General features: G+C 40.0%; 1 protein-coding gene across 4 annotated transcripts in view; it reads left to right on the forward strand.

Moving 5' to 3' along the window:
• JPH1 (junctophilin 1) overlaps positions 1-19,304 on the forward strand; it is a 780,529-nt gene that overhangs the window by 310,761 nt on the left and 450,464 nt on the right. For all 4 annotated transcript variants that reach the window (XM_044067217.1, XM_044067215.1, XM_044067213.1 and 1 more), the window contains exon 3: positions 6,612-6,730. In XM_044067217.1, coding sequence (XP_043923152.1) covers positions 6,612-6,730 — 119 coding nt within the window. The remainder of the gene's footprint in view (positions 1-6,611; positions 6,731-19,304) is intronic.

Here is a 19,304-nt window from a genome sequence, read left to right on the forward strand (position 1 = left end):
GGAAAAAAACACGGAGGTTTGTGACTGGGAGAATCCAGGGCCTCCAAAACATGACATACATGGAAAGACTGAAAGACCTGTCACTGTAGTCAGTATCACGTAGGCTGATGAGAAGTGACCTATGCCTGGCCTACAGAGCAGTCGCAGACCCTGCACTACTGGAAATGCTAGGCATCTGCAAGTCAAATGGGACAAGAATAACTTGCTACAGGGATCTCAACCTAGCCTGTGACATAACCAGAACATGCTGGGGTGGCAGATGTATCTCCCAGTGATTGACACTCCTCTGTAATAGGCTCCCATTGCTTGTGAAACAGTGCTCCTCAATGAACCTATTCAAGGGCAACCTTGACAATTGGATAGTTGATTGTAAATTCACCTCTGGGGTGGCACCTGTGTCCCTCATGGACAGAGTCTGCAGCTGCTGCTCACAAAATCACTATGCTAACAACTACCATGATGCTCAATAAGTGTACTTGTGTTTTTACACAGTTAGCCTTGTAAATGCCCTAGAGCAGTTAGGCTAGTAACTAGTAACCTCTTATAGTCTTCCTATGTAGGACTTCCAACATCTTCTCTCCAGCATGGCCTGCTGATGTCATCCACTATAAGATATCTTACAGTCTTGTAAAAGTCAGACTTGTGCTGTGGCACTTGGGTAAGTACTGAGTTATGTAGTCTGTGTACTTAGGTAGGGGTTCTGCTTTCACTGCAGTCATTTGTATGTGTGTGTGTGTGTGTGTGTGTGTGTGTGTGTGTGTGTGTGTGTGTGTGTGTGTGTGTGTGCACATCTAGACTAAGTATAAATCCCTAAGTCACAAGATGGGTTGCCAACTGACTCACTGACAGAACCCACACTGTGAAAGTAGCAGACTCCAAATCTGACTTCAGACCAGTGACAAGTGGAGTACCACAGGGTTCAGTCCCGGGTCCTCTCCTGTTTGGCATCTACTTCTCTGAAATACAGGCTAACACAGAAGGTCTTTGGTTAACGAAGTTCGAAAGATGACTGCAAACTAGGAGCCATAATCGAAACTCCTAACGATGTGGACATCCTACAAAAGGGCCTCACTGAGACAGATGCCTGGTGTCAAAGCCATGGCCTCAAACTCAGTGCCAAAATGTTCATTGTCATCCCCTTTGGTAAAAGTTCTGTACTAGTGAATTACCACATAGGCGGTAGTCTACTTAACACCGAAAGTATGATAACAGACCTTGGGACACAGGTGGACAGTAGTCTCTCCTTTGATAATCACTTCATCACAGTAGTCAGGAAATCCTTCTACGTGGCACACTTCATCACAAAAGGTTTCTCGTCCAGGAAAAAAGAGGTCATTGTTCCCCTCTACTCATCACTCATTAGACCCATTATAGAGTACAATGCCCCTTTTGGTATGTACCTCACAAGACATCTACAACAACTGGAAAGGCCACAGAAATACCTCACAAAGAGGATTACCGGCCTCAAACAGATGTCCTACACAGACTGTTTCCAACAACTCCAGCTTTACTCCATTGCATATCGCCTACTCAGAGACAATCTCTGCCTAGCATACAAAGCTATGTCAAACCTAGAGCTGTTAGACATGCTCCACTTAAAGAAATCCCAATCCCTCCGAGCTACACACTCTAGCAACCTAAACCTTGTCACCACAATAAACAGAACATGCTTTAGGGATAGATTCCTGTCACAGAGACTTCCCATACTCTGGAGCAAACTACCTATCTATATCAAACAAAGCTCCTCGTTAGCACTCTTCAAGAAAAATCTTGATGATTGGATGGGAAATAGCAAATTCACCCTGGGGATCACTTCTGTGGCTCTGCTCGACAGGGGCACAGGAAAATATTTTTTTTGAGTGGCTAAAGCCAGGGTATCGTTTTGGCTAGGCTTATATATAGGCCCTAGGGCGAATAGCCTAGTACCTACCTATGAACCTATGAACCTAAGAGCAGAATTTTGCATCCTATAGTTACTGCTCCAATGCCATGGATTGACAGTATTTTGATACTTGCAAATGCCTGCACATCCATTTCATTCCGGTGTCTCAATATCTTCTCTGCAGCATGGCCTGCTGATGTCATCCACTATAAGTTAACTTGCAGTCTTGTAAAAGTCAGACTTGTACTATAGCACTTGTGTAAAGTACTGAGTTCTGTAATCTGTGTTCTTAGGTAGGGGTTCTATTCTCACTCCAGTCAACTGTGTGTGTGTGTGTGTGTGTGTGTGTGTGTGTGTGTGTGTGTGTGTGTGTGTGTGTATTTCTACTCTTGCATTACAGAGAGCCTTTTAATCAGCATGTGGGACTCTGGTATTAGCATATTCTCCTCAACAGATGCTTCTGATGTCATCTGCTGTATCAGATTTGTGGATATCCAGTACTCCCACCAGGGCAGTGTCAGAGACTGGCCTGGAAGCCAGGTAGAAGTCGAGGTCATGCATAATGACAACAATATCATCTTATGGAATTTGACCTTACCAAGTCAAGGCATTTGACACAAATCCACACTGAGGTATTCAAGCAACACTGTCTTATGTGGCCATAAACAGCTATGTCACCAAGTGGGTAGACCAGTGTATCACATACGTGGTATCTCACTATGTTGAAATATGTGAAGTGACCTATATCTCAGGTCTAGTGATCAGGTCCATACATCAAGGCTGTCTGCTAGGCCCTTTCCTGTCCATTATTAAGTGATGGACATCACAGATGTCATACACATCCTGTGTCCAAACAGCTGCCTGAAGGGCTATAGATTGACTCTATCTGTGATATTAGTATAGTACAGACAGTATCTACACATACCAAAGATTGCTGCCATAGCCTTGATAACATCTACAATGGCAAGAAAACATGAATGGGGTTTGTTAAGCCAGGAAAACAAAAACACACAACCAAAATGTAATGTAGACATCACACCCTATAATCAGACCAGTAGGTATGTGACCTGTGTCTTGGGGTAGATGGTAAGTAGAACATCCACCAGCATGTGGTCACAGTAGTCACTATGCCCTTGTATGTAACACAAGTACTGAATATGTAAAGAACATCCACATCAGAGGCCAAAATACCTTCATAGCTCCCAGCCTTCACCACACCAATAACTGAGTACAATGCACCCTTCTTCATGTACCTCCCTACACATCTTCCAGTGATGTGTAACTAAGTGTACTACCTTTGTCACAGTGAGCTGTTACACAGTATAATGGTCATACCTAGGTATTCTTTTTGTGGCACATACATGACTGCCTGATGGTGGGGAGCACCAATCAAGTTGTTACACTAGATGTGTGTGCTACCTGTTCTGCTGATGTACACACTACATACATAGATGTTTGATGGCATTAAAGGCATGGATATCACTCATGGCAGTGTGGATTGTGCCATATATCTGCCATGCACACTAGTCAACTAGCCTGTATTGCTCATAATGTAGCATATATGTATAGCAATGTCCCTCCTACAGCAGATGTTACCCTCATAGAGTGTGAATGTATCATAATAGTTGTTCAAGTGTGTTTGTGTAGAATCATTACTTATCATTCTAAATCACATATGTTATGTCAGAGGCATGATATCACTGGTGGTATTATTCTGATATTGTCCATGATTGTGGTTAGTTATTTTCATGTTTTCCATGAGCCTTTACCTGTGTCCCACTTGCTGGAGACCTCTGTTGTGGTTACACTCATATTCAGGCAAATTAGTTGGTTCTATATTATACACTCAAAAAGGCTTTCCATAGAACGCCTTTTCATCGACTCTTAAATAGCGAAGTGCCATTACAGCGAACACCCACATCAGCATTTTTTTTCCCTGGGGAAAAAATCGCTTGCCTCATAAAAATGACACATCACTTTGAACATTACAATGTGGGGGGATTTGCCTCCACACCCCCCAGTGTGGGTGGCTGTTCCCCCCACACCCCCACTAACTAAATATACCAACTCTGAGATCGGACTACAGTGGAGAAAAGGGCAAACTTATTAGGATGGCCAAGAGATTTTTTTTTTCCCAGGGAGAAAATCACTGATGTGGCCATTTGCTGAAATGGCACTTTGCTATTTAAGGGTTGATGAAAAGGCATTCAATAGAAAGCCTTTTTGAAAACATAATATAGACCCAAATCAGTTTGCACAGTTTCATAGTCTGCACTCTTACCCAGTTCTACATCAGATCCCTTGTAGATGTCCTCTGCATTATTCATGTAAGGATGCTTATCTTTCCAGACATCCTCTACATTGTTATGTCACTTTGTGTGACAGTCACTTAAAACACATTTTCACTGTGGAGTCCCTACTGTACCATATAGATATGTCATTGGTGTTGCTGCTACAACCATCTTCTATTGACATGCCCTCATCTGCTGTACATTAGGTTGTTTTACCTGTCCTCTTTCCCTGTGTTCATTCCTACAATTCGTCTGTGTATCCTTATTCAATACACACACTTCCCCTGAGTGTTTATTTTACATGGCAGTCCATGTGCCATTACAGATCATTTGTACAACTTCAGTACAGAATGCCAGGAATGGGATTCCACAATAATCTGCACTGTAGGTTCACTGTCCTGTACTGTGTTTGGACCATATACTTCATTCATACCTCTCAACTGTCCAGATATTCACAGGATGTCTAGACGATTTCCTTATCGAATATGTGGCTTCCTCCCATATCATTGGGATGATCTCTGGACTGCTGTGACTCAGTATTATATACATTTGAGTTCATACCTCACAACTGTCCAGATTTTTCCTCTTAAAAATTTGTTTTTCTGGCAAATCATTGGTCTGTCATTGTGGACTGAAGTAAAAAAATAATGCTAAACATTTGAGTTTCAAACTTTGTGCTCTTCAGAAACTTCATGCTAATGTAAAACCTATTATTCTATCAATGTTCTCAGTTTGTAAGAGTAACATTAAAAATCTGTCCCTATTTTTGGGCCTTTGTTCCCCCATTATTTATGGCTTTGTCTAGACTTCTTGCACTAAGAGGTACAGAGGTTTGTTTGAGTTTCATATTTCAAATCCTTCAGAACATGTACTTGTACCACATTTCTACAAGACATCTATGTCAAATATGTCCCTATTTCTGGGTCATTATCCTTGCATTATGTTGGCCTTTGTGCAGATGTGCTGAACTAAGAGATTGAGAGGTATCTGTGAAGCCCTGGTGATCATTGGGGCATTCTGCATAAAACCGGGGACAGTAAGTGCTCTGCTTTAAATAGAATTGCTATTCGTGTTCACTTACATGGTTTCCTGGCTGGCGACACTGTTGCTAGCTACGAAACTTTGCTTAGACTCGGCGAGCGGCATGAATATGCATTGTGTGGTGGCGGCCGCTGCTGCTCACTGTGCACCACTGTGCACACATGTAAACTCCGTGTAGGCTTCATGCGCAGCTACACGGAGTTTATTAAACCCTGGAGGTAGAGTTGTTACACAAAAATTAAACCCAGGGTAGAGTTGTTACACAAAAGTTAAACATGGATAAGCAAGATTACGAGTTGAACAAAATTAATGGATAATCTTGCAAGTGATGTTTGAACTTAAAAAAAAAAGTCATGTAAAAATTAGACAAGGTCATAAAGAGGTGGTGCAGTTTTTATGGATAATAATATAGTTGCATGTGTAAATACTCTATTATAGATTAAAATCAGATGTTTTTTATTACATAGCCAGAATTCATCAAAATATTCACTATCCCTTAGATCTACCTTTTCTGTCTGACACTGAATTATTTTAGAAGAACAATTAGCACGTTCGTTTGATGGGATCTCTAGGCTAATTGTGGTATAACCGTCATCTGATTTAAGAGACACAAAACTGCATTCCACAGAACAAAAAGAATATTTCTAGCAATATCAGTAGTTATGTCTAATTTATATAGAAGTCTGAGAACTCTGGAACGTCTATTACTGTCTGGTTCAAGACCAGCTTATGCATTAAATAATTCTAGCACAAAAATATAAAAGTTGTTTTTATGTAATACAGTTATTGTTTAGAAGAAAATCACAGCTCTAAGGGTGGCTTCTGGCCAGTAATTTGATGAAAAATGTAGGCGTAGGTCAGAATTTATATTATAAGCATGTAGTACTAGTAGCCTCTGATCAAATAAACTTCATTATCTTTGACTGTCGTATATTCTTATGCTGTGTTCTTCTGGTGTCATTTTCTGTTTTGGAGACTTTCTCCTGAGGCATCTACTAAAAAGGGGATTAGCCGATTGAACAAGTGTAATTAAATGTTTGAAAATGAATGAGCAGAATGCCTTTTGCAACAAAGTCATGTATAATAGGTTGGGGGTTGGCATAATGGTTAATCTATTTACCTCTCAGTAAGGATTTGATTCTCACCAAGGAAATCAGTTAAGCTGAAAATAGTCCACAATGGCAGTTAGCTTAGTATTTACCTATGAATCTATGAATCCTATAAATCTGTTCAACTTCTTAGCTGCTTTCCTCACCTTAAATGTGTTGTATTTTAACTTAATGCATAGCAATCCACTGGCAGCATTTACAATGCTGTACACCTGCAGGATCTGATAATACTGACATGTACCTGTGCTGATTTCCCTAACCATCCTTGTTTGGTTTTGTTTTGTTTAGAACTGCACATGCAAGGGCTAAAGCTGATGCTGCAGATCAAGCCGCCCAGGCTGCTCGTCAGGAGTCTGATATTGCAAGAGCCATTGCTAGGGAACTTTCACCAAGTTTCCATCAACCAGGTAAGCAAGAGACTCAGCATGCAGGTTTTAAAGAGTTTGCTTCTAGAATTCTGCATCATTGCATATTCTATATTGTATTTTTTTGTCTCCCCCCCATAGAATTACCAGCAGTGTGTCTTTCGGTACTGAGCAGAACAATTTGTAATTAAGCACATGCCCTTCTTACTGAAACACTGCACAGCTTGCAGCTTGGAGTAAACTCAGATTAACTTCATAATGGTATTGCTTTAATGGGTATTAGTGTAGATGCCTTATTTGCATCAGTGGCTGCTTCATAGTTGCATCAAAGCATATTTTATGTGAAAAAAATGGACACAGCTGGAAAGTTCTAGGTGTAAACTTAATAAACTGCTTAATAATGTGCAGTGATACACAATGTATCAAAACATAAAACCATAAAAGTATTGTGACTCCCGTGCCCTGGCCCAGCAATCAAGGAGCCTCAATCCTCAACACTAACACCAGTGAGGGGCGTCTCACATAGGAGGAAAGGATAACAAATACACACAGTAAATTGCAATTTCTCTTAAGAGCACACAGAGATCACAGTCAGTCCGGGGCTGTTCGCTCCCTTGCTCTCCAGGTCCCAAATAAGACTCCCCACTGGCACAGCTATAGGGTCCAGATCTCAGCCTAGTGGGCAAGCTAAAACCTCCAGCATCCTCTTTGTCAAACCAGTGCTTCGTGTCTCTGCCCAAGTAGCTGACACACACACACACACACACACACACACACACACACACACACACACACACACACACACACACACACACTTTGAGAAGAGGTTATACAACCACACAGACACTCCTGGGGAGGCTTGCACAGGTTCTCCAGCTGTGACCCTTTTTCCCAGACTATACGGTAGTACCAGCTGCCACCACCCACTAATATTTATCAGCTACTCAAAGGCTGTTAAAAGGGTGTCCAGTTATTACTGTGCAATATTATTATCCAATTATTAGTTTAGCCCAGGGCTAAAGATATTGAAGTGGCTTTATACAATTTTACCAAAGGCATGCAAGTACTCTAGAGAGCTTAAATTATCTCTACAAAAACAGCCACAGTTGAAAGGGTTTAAAAATATTTAATAACTAATAATCAAAACACAAGACAATACGTTTTACTACACAATAATTCAGTGTTATAGTTCTGACATCACAGAAAAACACTTAGAGAAAACACAAGTCTAAGATAAACTTATACAGAGAGCAAGACAGTGCCGGTGATTTGGATGGTCAAGACAAAAATGCTTAATGCTCTCTGATTCTCTCTGTTTTTAAAATCACATTCCTAGTTCACATTACATCATTCTTCACACTTCCCTGGGTACCCAGGCTAACAAAAACTACATTTACATTCTTCACCTCTGGGCAGAAACCAGAGCAATAAAGGACATTTATGCATGCAAATTCTGGCCATTAACTCTGGCCTTAAAACAATAGGCAGAATGCCTCACTCTAGACTTACTGGCTCTGAGTTTTAACATCAAAGGGTCACAACATGCTTTACTTGGTCAAGTAGAGTGCACTGTTGTATATATTTTTCTAGTTCCACATGTAACACTATTTTTCCCATTTAAGACAACAAGCCTGTGGTTTACATTAATATTTACAGGTGACAGAATTATCTCCAAAATTCTGTCTAGGCTGGCAGCCTTCACCTATCTTCACCCAATCTTCACAAGTATACATTTTATTAACTAATGCAAGTATTAGTGAGGAGAGGTAATACAGCTAAAATGGTAATTGAAATATGTTTTGTAGGACCTCTTACAATTGCTGAGAACTAGGGCATTCCAGAGATATCAGTGCAGTACCAATGCTGTGTTGCTGATAAATGAAGTAATTAGTCCCAGACATACCTCTCAACTGTCCAGATTTTTGCAGAATTTTCCTCATATTTTTGGTCTGTTCCTCATTAAATTTGTGGGTTTTTTGGCAAATTGCTGAGGATTGAAATCAATAATGACATATATTTGAATTTCAGACTTTACGTTCTTTATAAAATGCATGCTAACACAAATCCTGTTATTCTAGCAACTATCTAAGTGTATAAGAGCAATATTTAAAATCTGTCCCTATTTTTGGTCTTTTTTCCCCTTATTATTTTAGGTTTTGTCCAGATTTCTTGAACTAAGAGGTTGAGAAATATGGTCCCAGATGATTTAGATCGTATCTTTAGGAGCAGGGTGGTGGAACAAAAGGCATTTGAAGGATAGTATGTAGTAATTGTCTCTTTTGGTAGTGCGGAGCCCATAATATGCAGGCCACAATAGGTTAGGATAGGAACTTTGTGTCCAGGTGCTCCAGTTTCTTCACACATTCCAAAAACATGCAGTAGGTAGATTGGACACACTAAATGGGCCATAGATGTGTTAGTGTGCAGTGTGGAAGAACAATCGAGGCAGTGCTAGCCAGCTTGTGGTGTAAATCAGGGCTCTAGATGATTGTCTCAATTTAGTGACACCCCGACCCCATGTGCAAAAGTAGGGAAAAGGGGTTGTGCATGGCTGGAGGGATGGATGGAAGTGGTCAAAACAGGCAGCCAGGGGAGGCTGTGAAGGGCCACTGAAATATGTTGGTAGAATGAAGTGCCAGTTAGTAACAGCCTAGGCAAATTAATTTTTCACTACCTGCAGATATCCAAGTTACCTGTTCACAAGTCCCTGGTACAGTCAGTTAAAATATATGAAACCTGGGTTTGCACAACCACAGACAGATAGAAGGCTCTTGATCCAGGAAATGTTGCCAAGATAACATCATCTGACACTTGATCCTGTACCATCAGTCTTTTATCAAGGATAACACTGAAATCTCACACCTTAACATTTTACATGTGAATTTTAACTTGTAATCCCCATGTAATATATAGAGGTTTAAGGCTGGGTGGTTTGTGCCTCTGATACTGAAGTGCATTGCCATGGTGACCATGTCAGATTTGCTAAGTTTGACCTGATTACTGAGCATCCATTGGTGGAGGCATTCAAAGTTAGCATAGAAATTTAGAATGAACGCCCTAATCCTGACAGAGGCAGGGAGAAAGCCAAGTAGCAGTGGCATAGCAGTAGTACTGCAGACATGTCCTCCTGTTAAGGCCTCTCGGGGTGGCTGAGAATATGGTAAATATAACAGGGCCCAAAACAGATATGTATAGTACTCCACCGTTCAGGAAGTTACTGTAAAGAGCAGACATCTGAAATGACCCTTTGAGTGTCTGGAGAGGTAGGCATTGAACCATTCCAGGACAATTCCTGAAAGACCAATATAGGTAGACACCCAAGCACAATGGTCAGTTGTTTCAGAGGTCAAGAAAGACAAGTACTGCAGTGAGTCAAAAACCTGACTAAAAAGAATCATAGAGCTTGTGTTCCCTGATGCAGAAATCAAGCTTGAAAATATGTTGGACTTTTGAGATAGCTTGCTAACTGTTAAGGCCAACAGGGTACAATGAAGGTTTCCTGAGAACTGAAGTCATTAAGGTTTCCTTCAGAAAATATGGAATTGTGCCCATTTTCAGAGAAGACTTATTGATTTTGAGTAAAGCAGGACTGAGGACTTCAAAACAAGGTATAAAAAACAAATGTGAGAAACAGTGGTCAGGACCACAGGTTGTCTGCTGTATTCATAAAATTAAGGAAACATGTTTATAGTGTTTGGTGGCAACACTGATCATCCCAGTATCCTTATCAGTGTGTTCTAGGTATCATTACCATTGTGCTGGAAGCAAACATAGCCATAATCTGAACTATGTTAGTACATCACTTTAACTGTTTTGGCTGTGTACTCTGAGGTTTTATTGCTGAATTCTAGATATATCCTTTCTCAGATACTTGGAGCTTTTCTCCTCGGGTCTCAAATGAAAATGGGCCACAAGCCCAGTTGGACAAACTCGGTTAACAAATGTCAATAAATAAATAAAATAATGAATAAATATCTTACAGCTAGAAATGGAGAGCTTAGAGCAGATAGTTATAAAACAATATTCTAATGAGCATTAATGTAAATGTTTCAAATGCAATTTGGATTTAGAACAAAGCAATGTTATTATGGCTGCATAGGGCTGACTGCCTTTAAACCAATTAAAATTTCACTCAGGCATGCAATGTGAATTCACCTTGCAGTATTTACTATTGCAATGAAAGAACTTCCTTGACATCTGTTAGAAAAAAAAAACATGTTCATCTGATAGTAGAATTACATAAGGCACCAAATTCTGGATGTTTTGAGATATTTTGTTATGGTGCACAAGATAAATTGTATTGCCTGACATATCTTGGCTGTTGGCCTTCTGCTACAGTCTCTTTGCTCTGTTTGGTGTTTTTTTTTTTCATTTCTGATGTTCTTTTGTAAAACTTTTTTCTGGTTATTTTTAAGCAATTATTTTGCAAGCCCTTTGTTATATGTGAATGCTTTATTGTTTATGCAAACTGGGTTATATTTTCTGGCAATACAGCTCCGCATGATTTAAATTTGCATTGTTTTAAAGGGAACTATTTCCCATATCCAGAGATTAAGTGGAGTTGCATTATATTCTGGCTACTCAGGACATATGAAAATGTTTGTTTCTATTTTTGAATGTAGTAATTCCGCAGCCACCAGCAAAGAATGAACTCTGATTACCTCTAGAATTTCATATTTGTGACATGTGAGTTGCTTTTAACTGTAGTGTAGTAATTGCTCTAGTGTGGGGCTTAATTATTTTTTCAAACTTCATCTCGGGTTTTAAGAATGGAAGGACAAAAGGAGTAAGGTAGGAGAGATGTATTGTAGTTACAGAATTATCCAGTATATCTTCCAAAATGTTCACCTTTTAGGGTGCTCTTCTGGCCTGTGTGCACCACATTATATTTTTCGGTCATCTTTCTATTATGTGTTAGAATTCATGCACACTATATTTTTGTGTTATCTTTCTTGTACGTGTTAGAATGCATGCACATTATATTTTTCGGTCATCTTTCTTGTAGGTGTTAGAAGGCATGCACATTATATTTTTTGGTCATCTGTCAGTCATATTGGTTTGAAATTATTCAGTGGAGATTTGGATGCCAAGAACTTATTTTGGCCTTAATGGTTTGAGGTTATTTTACATTTGGAAGTAGCAGAATGCTATAGTTGCCATCTTATCATGCAGAAACTATTTGTGATGAGGTTTCCTTATGGGACCTTCCTGGGTCCCTTCCTGCTGTGTGTGTGCGGCAGTGAGCCCTCAGCATCTTGCTATTGGTGCTCTCACTGTCTTTGTGAAACTGTTATGAGAAATGTTTTTATCAACTGGGGCAGCTTTTGTAAGGTTGTTCAGCGAAAAAGAAATAGCCTACAAATCACTAGCTCTCAGAATGTGATAAAGTTCTTGTTGTGGTACCAGTGATGTGGGTTCAGTCAGTGTCATGGCCCATCAGAACATTATGAATGAGGAAAGGACTGACCATCCTAGGATAGTAGTCGATTATAACACATTATGACAGAGACTCTTACTGGCACCTTACTGTCTCCATATGTAACACACAATTACCGAAAAAAAGAAGACTGGAGCTGGACATTAACCTCTTGTAGAAAGTGGCACAGACAATGTAGATAACTTTGCATGATTGTATCTCATCAGGAAAAGGCTACCATAGCCTGAAATGTACCTCTACAAAACCAAGTCTGTAAAATATTGAGTTGGTGATTGGATAGGACCTAACTTGGAGTTGGATAAAGTAAGTCAGTAAATAAACAAGTTCCACTCTGCATCTCAAACCTTCTGTCAGAAAAGCCAGAAGTCAGACTTTTCAATTTTTTTGCCTTGAATTTATTGTATTGTTCTGTTGATATGCCTTAGTCTTTATTGTATGATTGTGGAACTATCTCTGGTTTACTAAAGTAGCAGTTGTTCTAAAAATCATTTTAATTAAAGACTAGAGTTCAGTCTTGATAAGGTTACAGTCATTTTTCTCCCCCACTCAAAGATCCCCGGTGTTATCTCTCTCCATTAAGGCTAATAACAGTACCATTATCTCTCTAGATACCCATACAAAACTGCTAGGAGTTATTATAGACAAAAATCTTAAGTTTGATGTGTACGTCAACAAAACGATCAAAACCATTAACAGAAAACTGTGCTCACTTTGTAGGATAAAGCCATTCTTTACCCAGTATGCTAGGACCTCCATTGCCCGCTCCCATGTACTCTCTACACTCTACTATGCTTCCCCTTTACTAGCCAACCTAAAAAAATCTGATCTTAATAAACTTTCAAGCTGCTATAATAACATAGCTAGATTTACAACTGGTCTACCCTATAGAACACATCACTGTAAAAATCTAAATTATCTTGAATGGCTAGAGCTCCCCAGGCAGATTCAGTATAATCAATTCATTGTTGCTCACAAAGCACTTAACCAACCAGATAATACACCTGCCCTGAAAAACATCATCTACCCCCACTCCAACTCCAGATCACTCCGGTAATCTAACAGACTGTTAGTGCTAACCATCAAATCCAAAAACTCAGCTGGTGACTCCCTGTTCGCCAACTCTGCTGGCAAAATTTGGAATTCCCGTCCTGCTAACATTACCCTGGATACCACCCTATCTCAATTTAAAGTAGCTCTCAAGGAGTATTTCAAGTCTCATTCGATATGCCTTGCTCCAAGCCTGACTAAATCTTTATGCATACTGGTGTATCTATCCTACGTCTGTAAGTGGTACTCAAATATCTTTGTTAAGACAGTTTAGACGATTGTTAGACTGTACAAATTTAAATGTACTATAAAATGTGGTATTTTTCCATAAATTTAACTAGACTGTAAAATGTGTTATATTTGTATTATGTTATGATTACTCCTGTTCTACATGACATTATAATGATTCTTTGGAGCTTTTCTCCCTGGGCCTCTGCTGAAAATGGATATGTATCCAGTTGGACTATCCCAGTCAACAAATATAAAATAAGTAAAATAAATAAATAATTTCTGTTTATCTTGTACTGTAATTTTTTAAAAGATTGTTTGTTTTTTTTAGTGAACCACGGACTGGACCAAGAATTTTAATTTTAAAATTTAAAAAACACAATTCGAATAAGCGCTTTCGTTTGGCGCCTGCCAAACTTTTTCAAACAGTGATACATCACTTCCTGTAGTTTAAATAGTATTTTCCCATGATGTAAGCAATGATGGTTAATTACCAAAAGTCTAATTTAAAAATACAACAGTAAAGTAAATCATAAACGTAAAAAAGAATAACAAAATACATCAGCACATATTTTTATAATTATCACTTCCAATGTTCAATAAATATATGTACAATCACACCAAAACATTTCATGAACTCCAAGGACTCAAAACCTATCCATCGTAAATATGCGAAGAAAATAAACTAAACCAAGTGTTTGATAACCATTTGTGCAACATTTATACCAGTAGCTTTTAAATTCACCATTCGTATCACTCGATCAATCCGAGTGCCTATATGCCTCAAAATAGAGTTTTATACAATAGTTGTTCGGATAATCTCAACTGCATAAAAAACCCATTCAAAAAACTTTTAACCCGCCAATTCATGAAATTCATATCCATAATACTAAAATTTACCCTGAGTGTTAACATATCAACTCAATTCCTTTAATTTCATCAAAAAGTCAAACGAACAACATATTTTAATCGTATAAAAACCTACACTAGGCTTGTATAAATATAAATAAATTATTGTTCCATAACATCTATTTTAAAAACTCTGTTTAAACAGCCGCGGCTGCCACCTGTTAGTTCATTTGTTAACTAAAACCAAAATACGCTCACAGTATATGACCAAAATAATAAAAGAACAATAATAATATATTGCGTAAAGTGAGCATGTATAGTAATACATAGTGAGGTTTAAAATGTAAAAAGTTTTTTAGTGAAATCTAACATATGAATGTGGTGGTTAACGTGTTCACCTTTGTTCGTATGTTGTTCTTCAATAAGAAGAAGGAACGGACAATTAAATTACCCTTATTGATAGTTAGAAAGTTAAATTTAGGTTTAATGTTTCACAATACTGAACAGGTGACCAAACCTCTGTATGTTTCAAGTTCCTTCAATCCACCTTTGCATCCTACATTGGAACTATTTGAAAAATTATGTGAGTTGGATTTTCGTAATCTGAACATATTCAACTTTAAGCACAAAACATATAACTTGACACAAAATGAATTGAGTACCTTGAATATAATTATGGACACAGGAAACATTAGATTTATAAAGCCTGATAAGGGAGGTGGTATGACTATATTCAACATTCATGATTACAACAAGGCATTAGATAATATCTTAAACAGTAATACATATGCACTGAGTTCTATTAATGAATAATGTAATGTTTTTAAAAAATTTTAGATTATTTGAGATGATGAGAAGGACTAGAGACACTGTTAATATATAGTAAGGAAGTGAACTGATACTTCTATATATGTTACTGTTGCTTTAAATGGATACATAGAATTTAAACCTTTTGGCGCCAAAAAGTTTATTTAATGAGTCAGTTAAATGATGGTAGTAATTCTGAGGAAGCACATTATTTTTGGGTGAAAGCGCTTAACTCAGTGTTTTATCAAATATCTCGTATGTGCATTTTGGATTTGTTTTTCCATCAAGTTGTTGTTTGGATGTGAATAAACTGAACTCAGTGTTTTATCTAATATTTTGTATGCGCATTTTGGAACTGTCTTTCCCGTAAAGTTTTCGTTTGGATGTGAATTTATTGGTTAGTTCGTGACAACTGTTTGAAGTGAAGGATTTCTTGTTCGCTCAGCTGCTTATTTATCGCTTTTGTGAGTTTGTGGTGAGGGGCACTTATTGGTGAATCCATCGTACCTTGCTTTCTTTACAGAGTTTTTACCAAAGTGGATGACAGTGCACTTTTTGGCTCTGACACCAGGCATCAGTCTCAGTGAGGCCCTTCTGTAGGATGTCCACGTCATTTGGGGACTCGACTGTGGCACCTAATTTGCAGTCATCTGCGAACTTCATCAGCCAGAGGCCCTCTTTGTTAGCCCGTACTTCAGAGAAGTAGATCCCAAACAGGAGAGGACCCAAGACTGAACCCTGTGGTACTCCACTTGTCACAGGTTTGAAGTCAGATTTGGAGTCTGCTACTTTTACAGTGTGGGTTCTGTCAGCCAGTTGGCAACCCGTCCTGTGAGATATGGATTTATGCCCAGATTAGTGAGTTTATCTATGATTCCAAAATGGGGGATGGTGTTGAAAGCCTTGGTGAGGTCAAGATAGGCTGTGTGAACTGTCTTATCCTCGTCTACAGCTTTGGTGACTGTTTCAAAGAAGTCGATCAGGTTCAGGAGACATGATCTGCCCTTCACAAACCCAAACTGGGTGGGGTCCAGAGTTTGGAGGTTACCAATGTCTTTGTTTATGAGTTCCATGATGATACATTCCATGGCCTTGCAAACCAGGCTCGTCAGGCTAATATGGCGATAGTTCCCGGGCTCTGTGGTGGCTCCCCCTTTGTGGAGTGGTATAACTGTTGCTGTGTGCCATTCAGTGGGTACAAAGCCTGTCCTGAGGCTATGATTGAACATGGTGCTTGGGGGGGGGGCAGTTCATTCTGAAGTTTGTGAAGAACACAGCCTGGGATGTTGCCTGGTCCCATGGCTGCTGTGTTCTTGGCTTTGGATAGAGGAGTTTTTACCTGCTCGTTTGTGATTGCAGGGGCACTGCATTCTTCTGGTATGGATATGGCTCTTTAGGCGGTGAGGGGGGGTGGTAAACTTAGCACTGAACCTATCAGCCAGGATGTTGGCGATATCAGTTGGTTCTGTAATTTTTCATGTCACTGTGCTGTAACTCAGAGCAGATCTGGGTGTTGCCATTGAGATTCTTGACATAGCTATAGAATGCTTTGTGGTTGTCCTTAGAGTCAGTGGCAATCTTGTTTTCATAGCTGGCTTTGGAGGATTTTATGAGGGATCACAGCTTCTTACTGAGGCCGACCAGGGAGCTCCCCCACCCATGGGATTTTACTCTCTTTTGCAACAGTTTCTTCCTTCTCTTGTAGAGTTTGTTTATAGCAGGGGACAAACAAACATGCAAACACAATAAACAGAATATGCTGGAGGGATAGATTCCTGTCCCAGAGACTTCCCATACTCTGGAACAAACTACCTATTTATATCAAACACAGCTTCTCATTAGCACTCTTCAAGAAAAATCTTGATGACTGGATGGGAAACAGGAAATTCACCCTGGGGATCACTTCTGTGGCTCTGCTCGACAGGGGCACAGATAAATAATTTTCTTGGGTGGTGAAAGCCAGGGTACCTTTTTGGCTAGGCTTATATAGGCCCTAGGGCCAATAGCCTAGTACCTAGCTATGAACCTATGAACCACCAGATTGGCTTTCCTTTTTTTGGATAGTGTCTTGGTTCTGTTAGGAATAGCACGATCCATGCACTCATGAAAGTTCTTATAGAGTGTATTTGTGTAAGATCCGGCAGTCGTAACTGTATTGGCCATTTGCATGGGTGTCGTGAAATTGGCTACTTCTGTCTTAAGAAGCATGAAGTTGGGTTTGGAAAACTTTGTTACAGTGGTTTCCTTAATGGGGTTGGGGGCGGGATGAGGATATTTATGGTGATTAGCTTATGGTCGGATCTGACCAACGAGGAGTTGATTTCAGGTGTAGAACACCTGTTACTCATGTTGGTAATGATTAGGTCTAGGATATTATTGCCCCTGGTGGGGTGTGGATAAGTTGATCCAGGGCATTGGAGTTTATGAATTCTAGAAAGCATTGAGCAAAGGAGTTGGTACATGAGTAGTTTTCCCAGTTAATGGTGGGGTATTTGAAACTGCCCATTATTAGGGTTTTTGGTTGAATCCTAATATTTTCTAGTATGTCAAGAAAAGAGGAGTGGGAATCCTGGGGCATGGTGGGGGATCTGTAGCAAGCTACAATATGGATTGCAGTTTTGCCCAGAGTTAGTTCCACTTGGATAATTTCAGATGCATTATGTTTGGCAACTAGCCTGGAGGTGTAGTGATCCTTAATGGATATGGACACTCCTCTGCCCTTGGTGTTCCAGTCCTGGTTAGATGGCCGAAAGGTATGGTATGAGTTATGTCCTGGTAATGCAGGGGTGCTCTCTGGAGCCTTGAACCAGATTTCAGTCACTGCACAAATATCGATGATCTCCATTTTAAGGAGTGCCTTGAGTGAGTGCATTTTGAGGTTTAGATGTCTAGCATTGAGTACCATTACCCTCAGTTTTTGCTTGCCTGTGCCTGTTATGGTGGTGGGTTTGTCATTTGAACCTTGCCTAAAAAAGGCAGTATAGGGCCGGCAAGAGCCTTAGCCAGTGTCCGGAATCCCAAGGGTGACAGGTGCAGGCCATCTCTGGCAAAGTATCTTGGCCTGTCGACCATGTCGTCCCAGGCAGACAGATACTGGATCCTCTTAGAATGACACCAGAATCTTAGCCAATTGTTGAAGTCAATCATTTTGTCCTTGTACTGCAGTGTAATTCTGGGCGAAGGTAGGATGCTACTCAGGGCTAGGGTCATAGCTGCCTGGATTACAAGATCGGAGAGCTCCTCCATGTCTCTTTTCATGTAGTCCAGGGAGGTATGTGTCAGGTCCTTCACACCAACGTAGACAATGACTGAGTCATATCTGTACTTCTTGTGGAGTGACCTGAGTGCATGGGTTATGTGGCAGATCCTGGCACCCAACAGGTAGCTAACAGTAACCTTCTCCTTGTCTATTCTGTTGAGTGGAACATCAATGTACCTGACTATAGAGGCACCTATGACTAATGTGTTAGGTATGTTGTTTTGCCTTATGGGCTGTGGTTGAGTGGCACACTGAGTCTGTGTGTTATGTGTCTTTTGGGTTGTGATGAGGGGTGGAAGTTGTTTGCATTTTCTACTTTGGTGGTCTTTGTTGCTTGGGCAGATTCTTATTGAGAGCCTCTGAGAATGTTTTTGTGTATCTGTGTGTGGGTTTTGGTAGTGTAGGTATAGTGGGACTATGTTATGAGTGTGGTGTGGAGCAAGTGTTCACCTTCTCCTCCTGACTGACAAGTTCAGTCTTGGGTTGAGAGACCTTTGCCTCAAGTTTGGCTAGATAAATGCATGTCTCACAGGTTGTAGTGTTAGGTGGTAGGAGGAGAGGGTTTTCAGTGTACATGAAGCAATTGCTATATTGCCCCAAGATGCCCAGATTCATCAGGTAGACAGGAGAGAACACCGGGCGCTGTTCCTTGGACATGCCTGGATAATCACTTTTTTCCTGTAGACAAGCGAGGGAAGTAAGTACTAGAGCTGTTTGCTCGAAGTAACTTGAGGAAGATAACTACAAAAACTGTTAACAACTAGGTAATGAGAAAGGTTGAGTGCTTCAGTAATTTATAGCTTATTTAGTGCTTACAACAGTTCTGAACCAGTGCTGATCACAGAAAAGCAGATTCAAGAGCTAAGATTAAGAATCTGGCTAGTTCTAAGGGAAAAACTGAAGAGCAGACTTTATGGCCTAGGGAATAGTTTAACCCTAGCGAGGTGGTGCTGCACGATGCGCAAACTCGCGCAAACCCACGCAAACAC

The sequence above is a fragment of the Protopterus annectens genome, chromosome 3.part1 (assembly GCF_019279795.1).
Source record: "Protopterus annectens isolate FY-2018-M chromosome 3.part1, PAN1.0, whole genome shotgun sequence".
Lineage (NCBI taxonomy): Eukaryota > Metazoa > Chordata > Ceratodontiformes > Protopteridae > Protopterus > Protopterus annectens.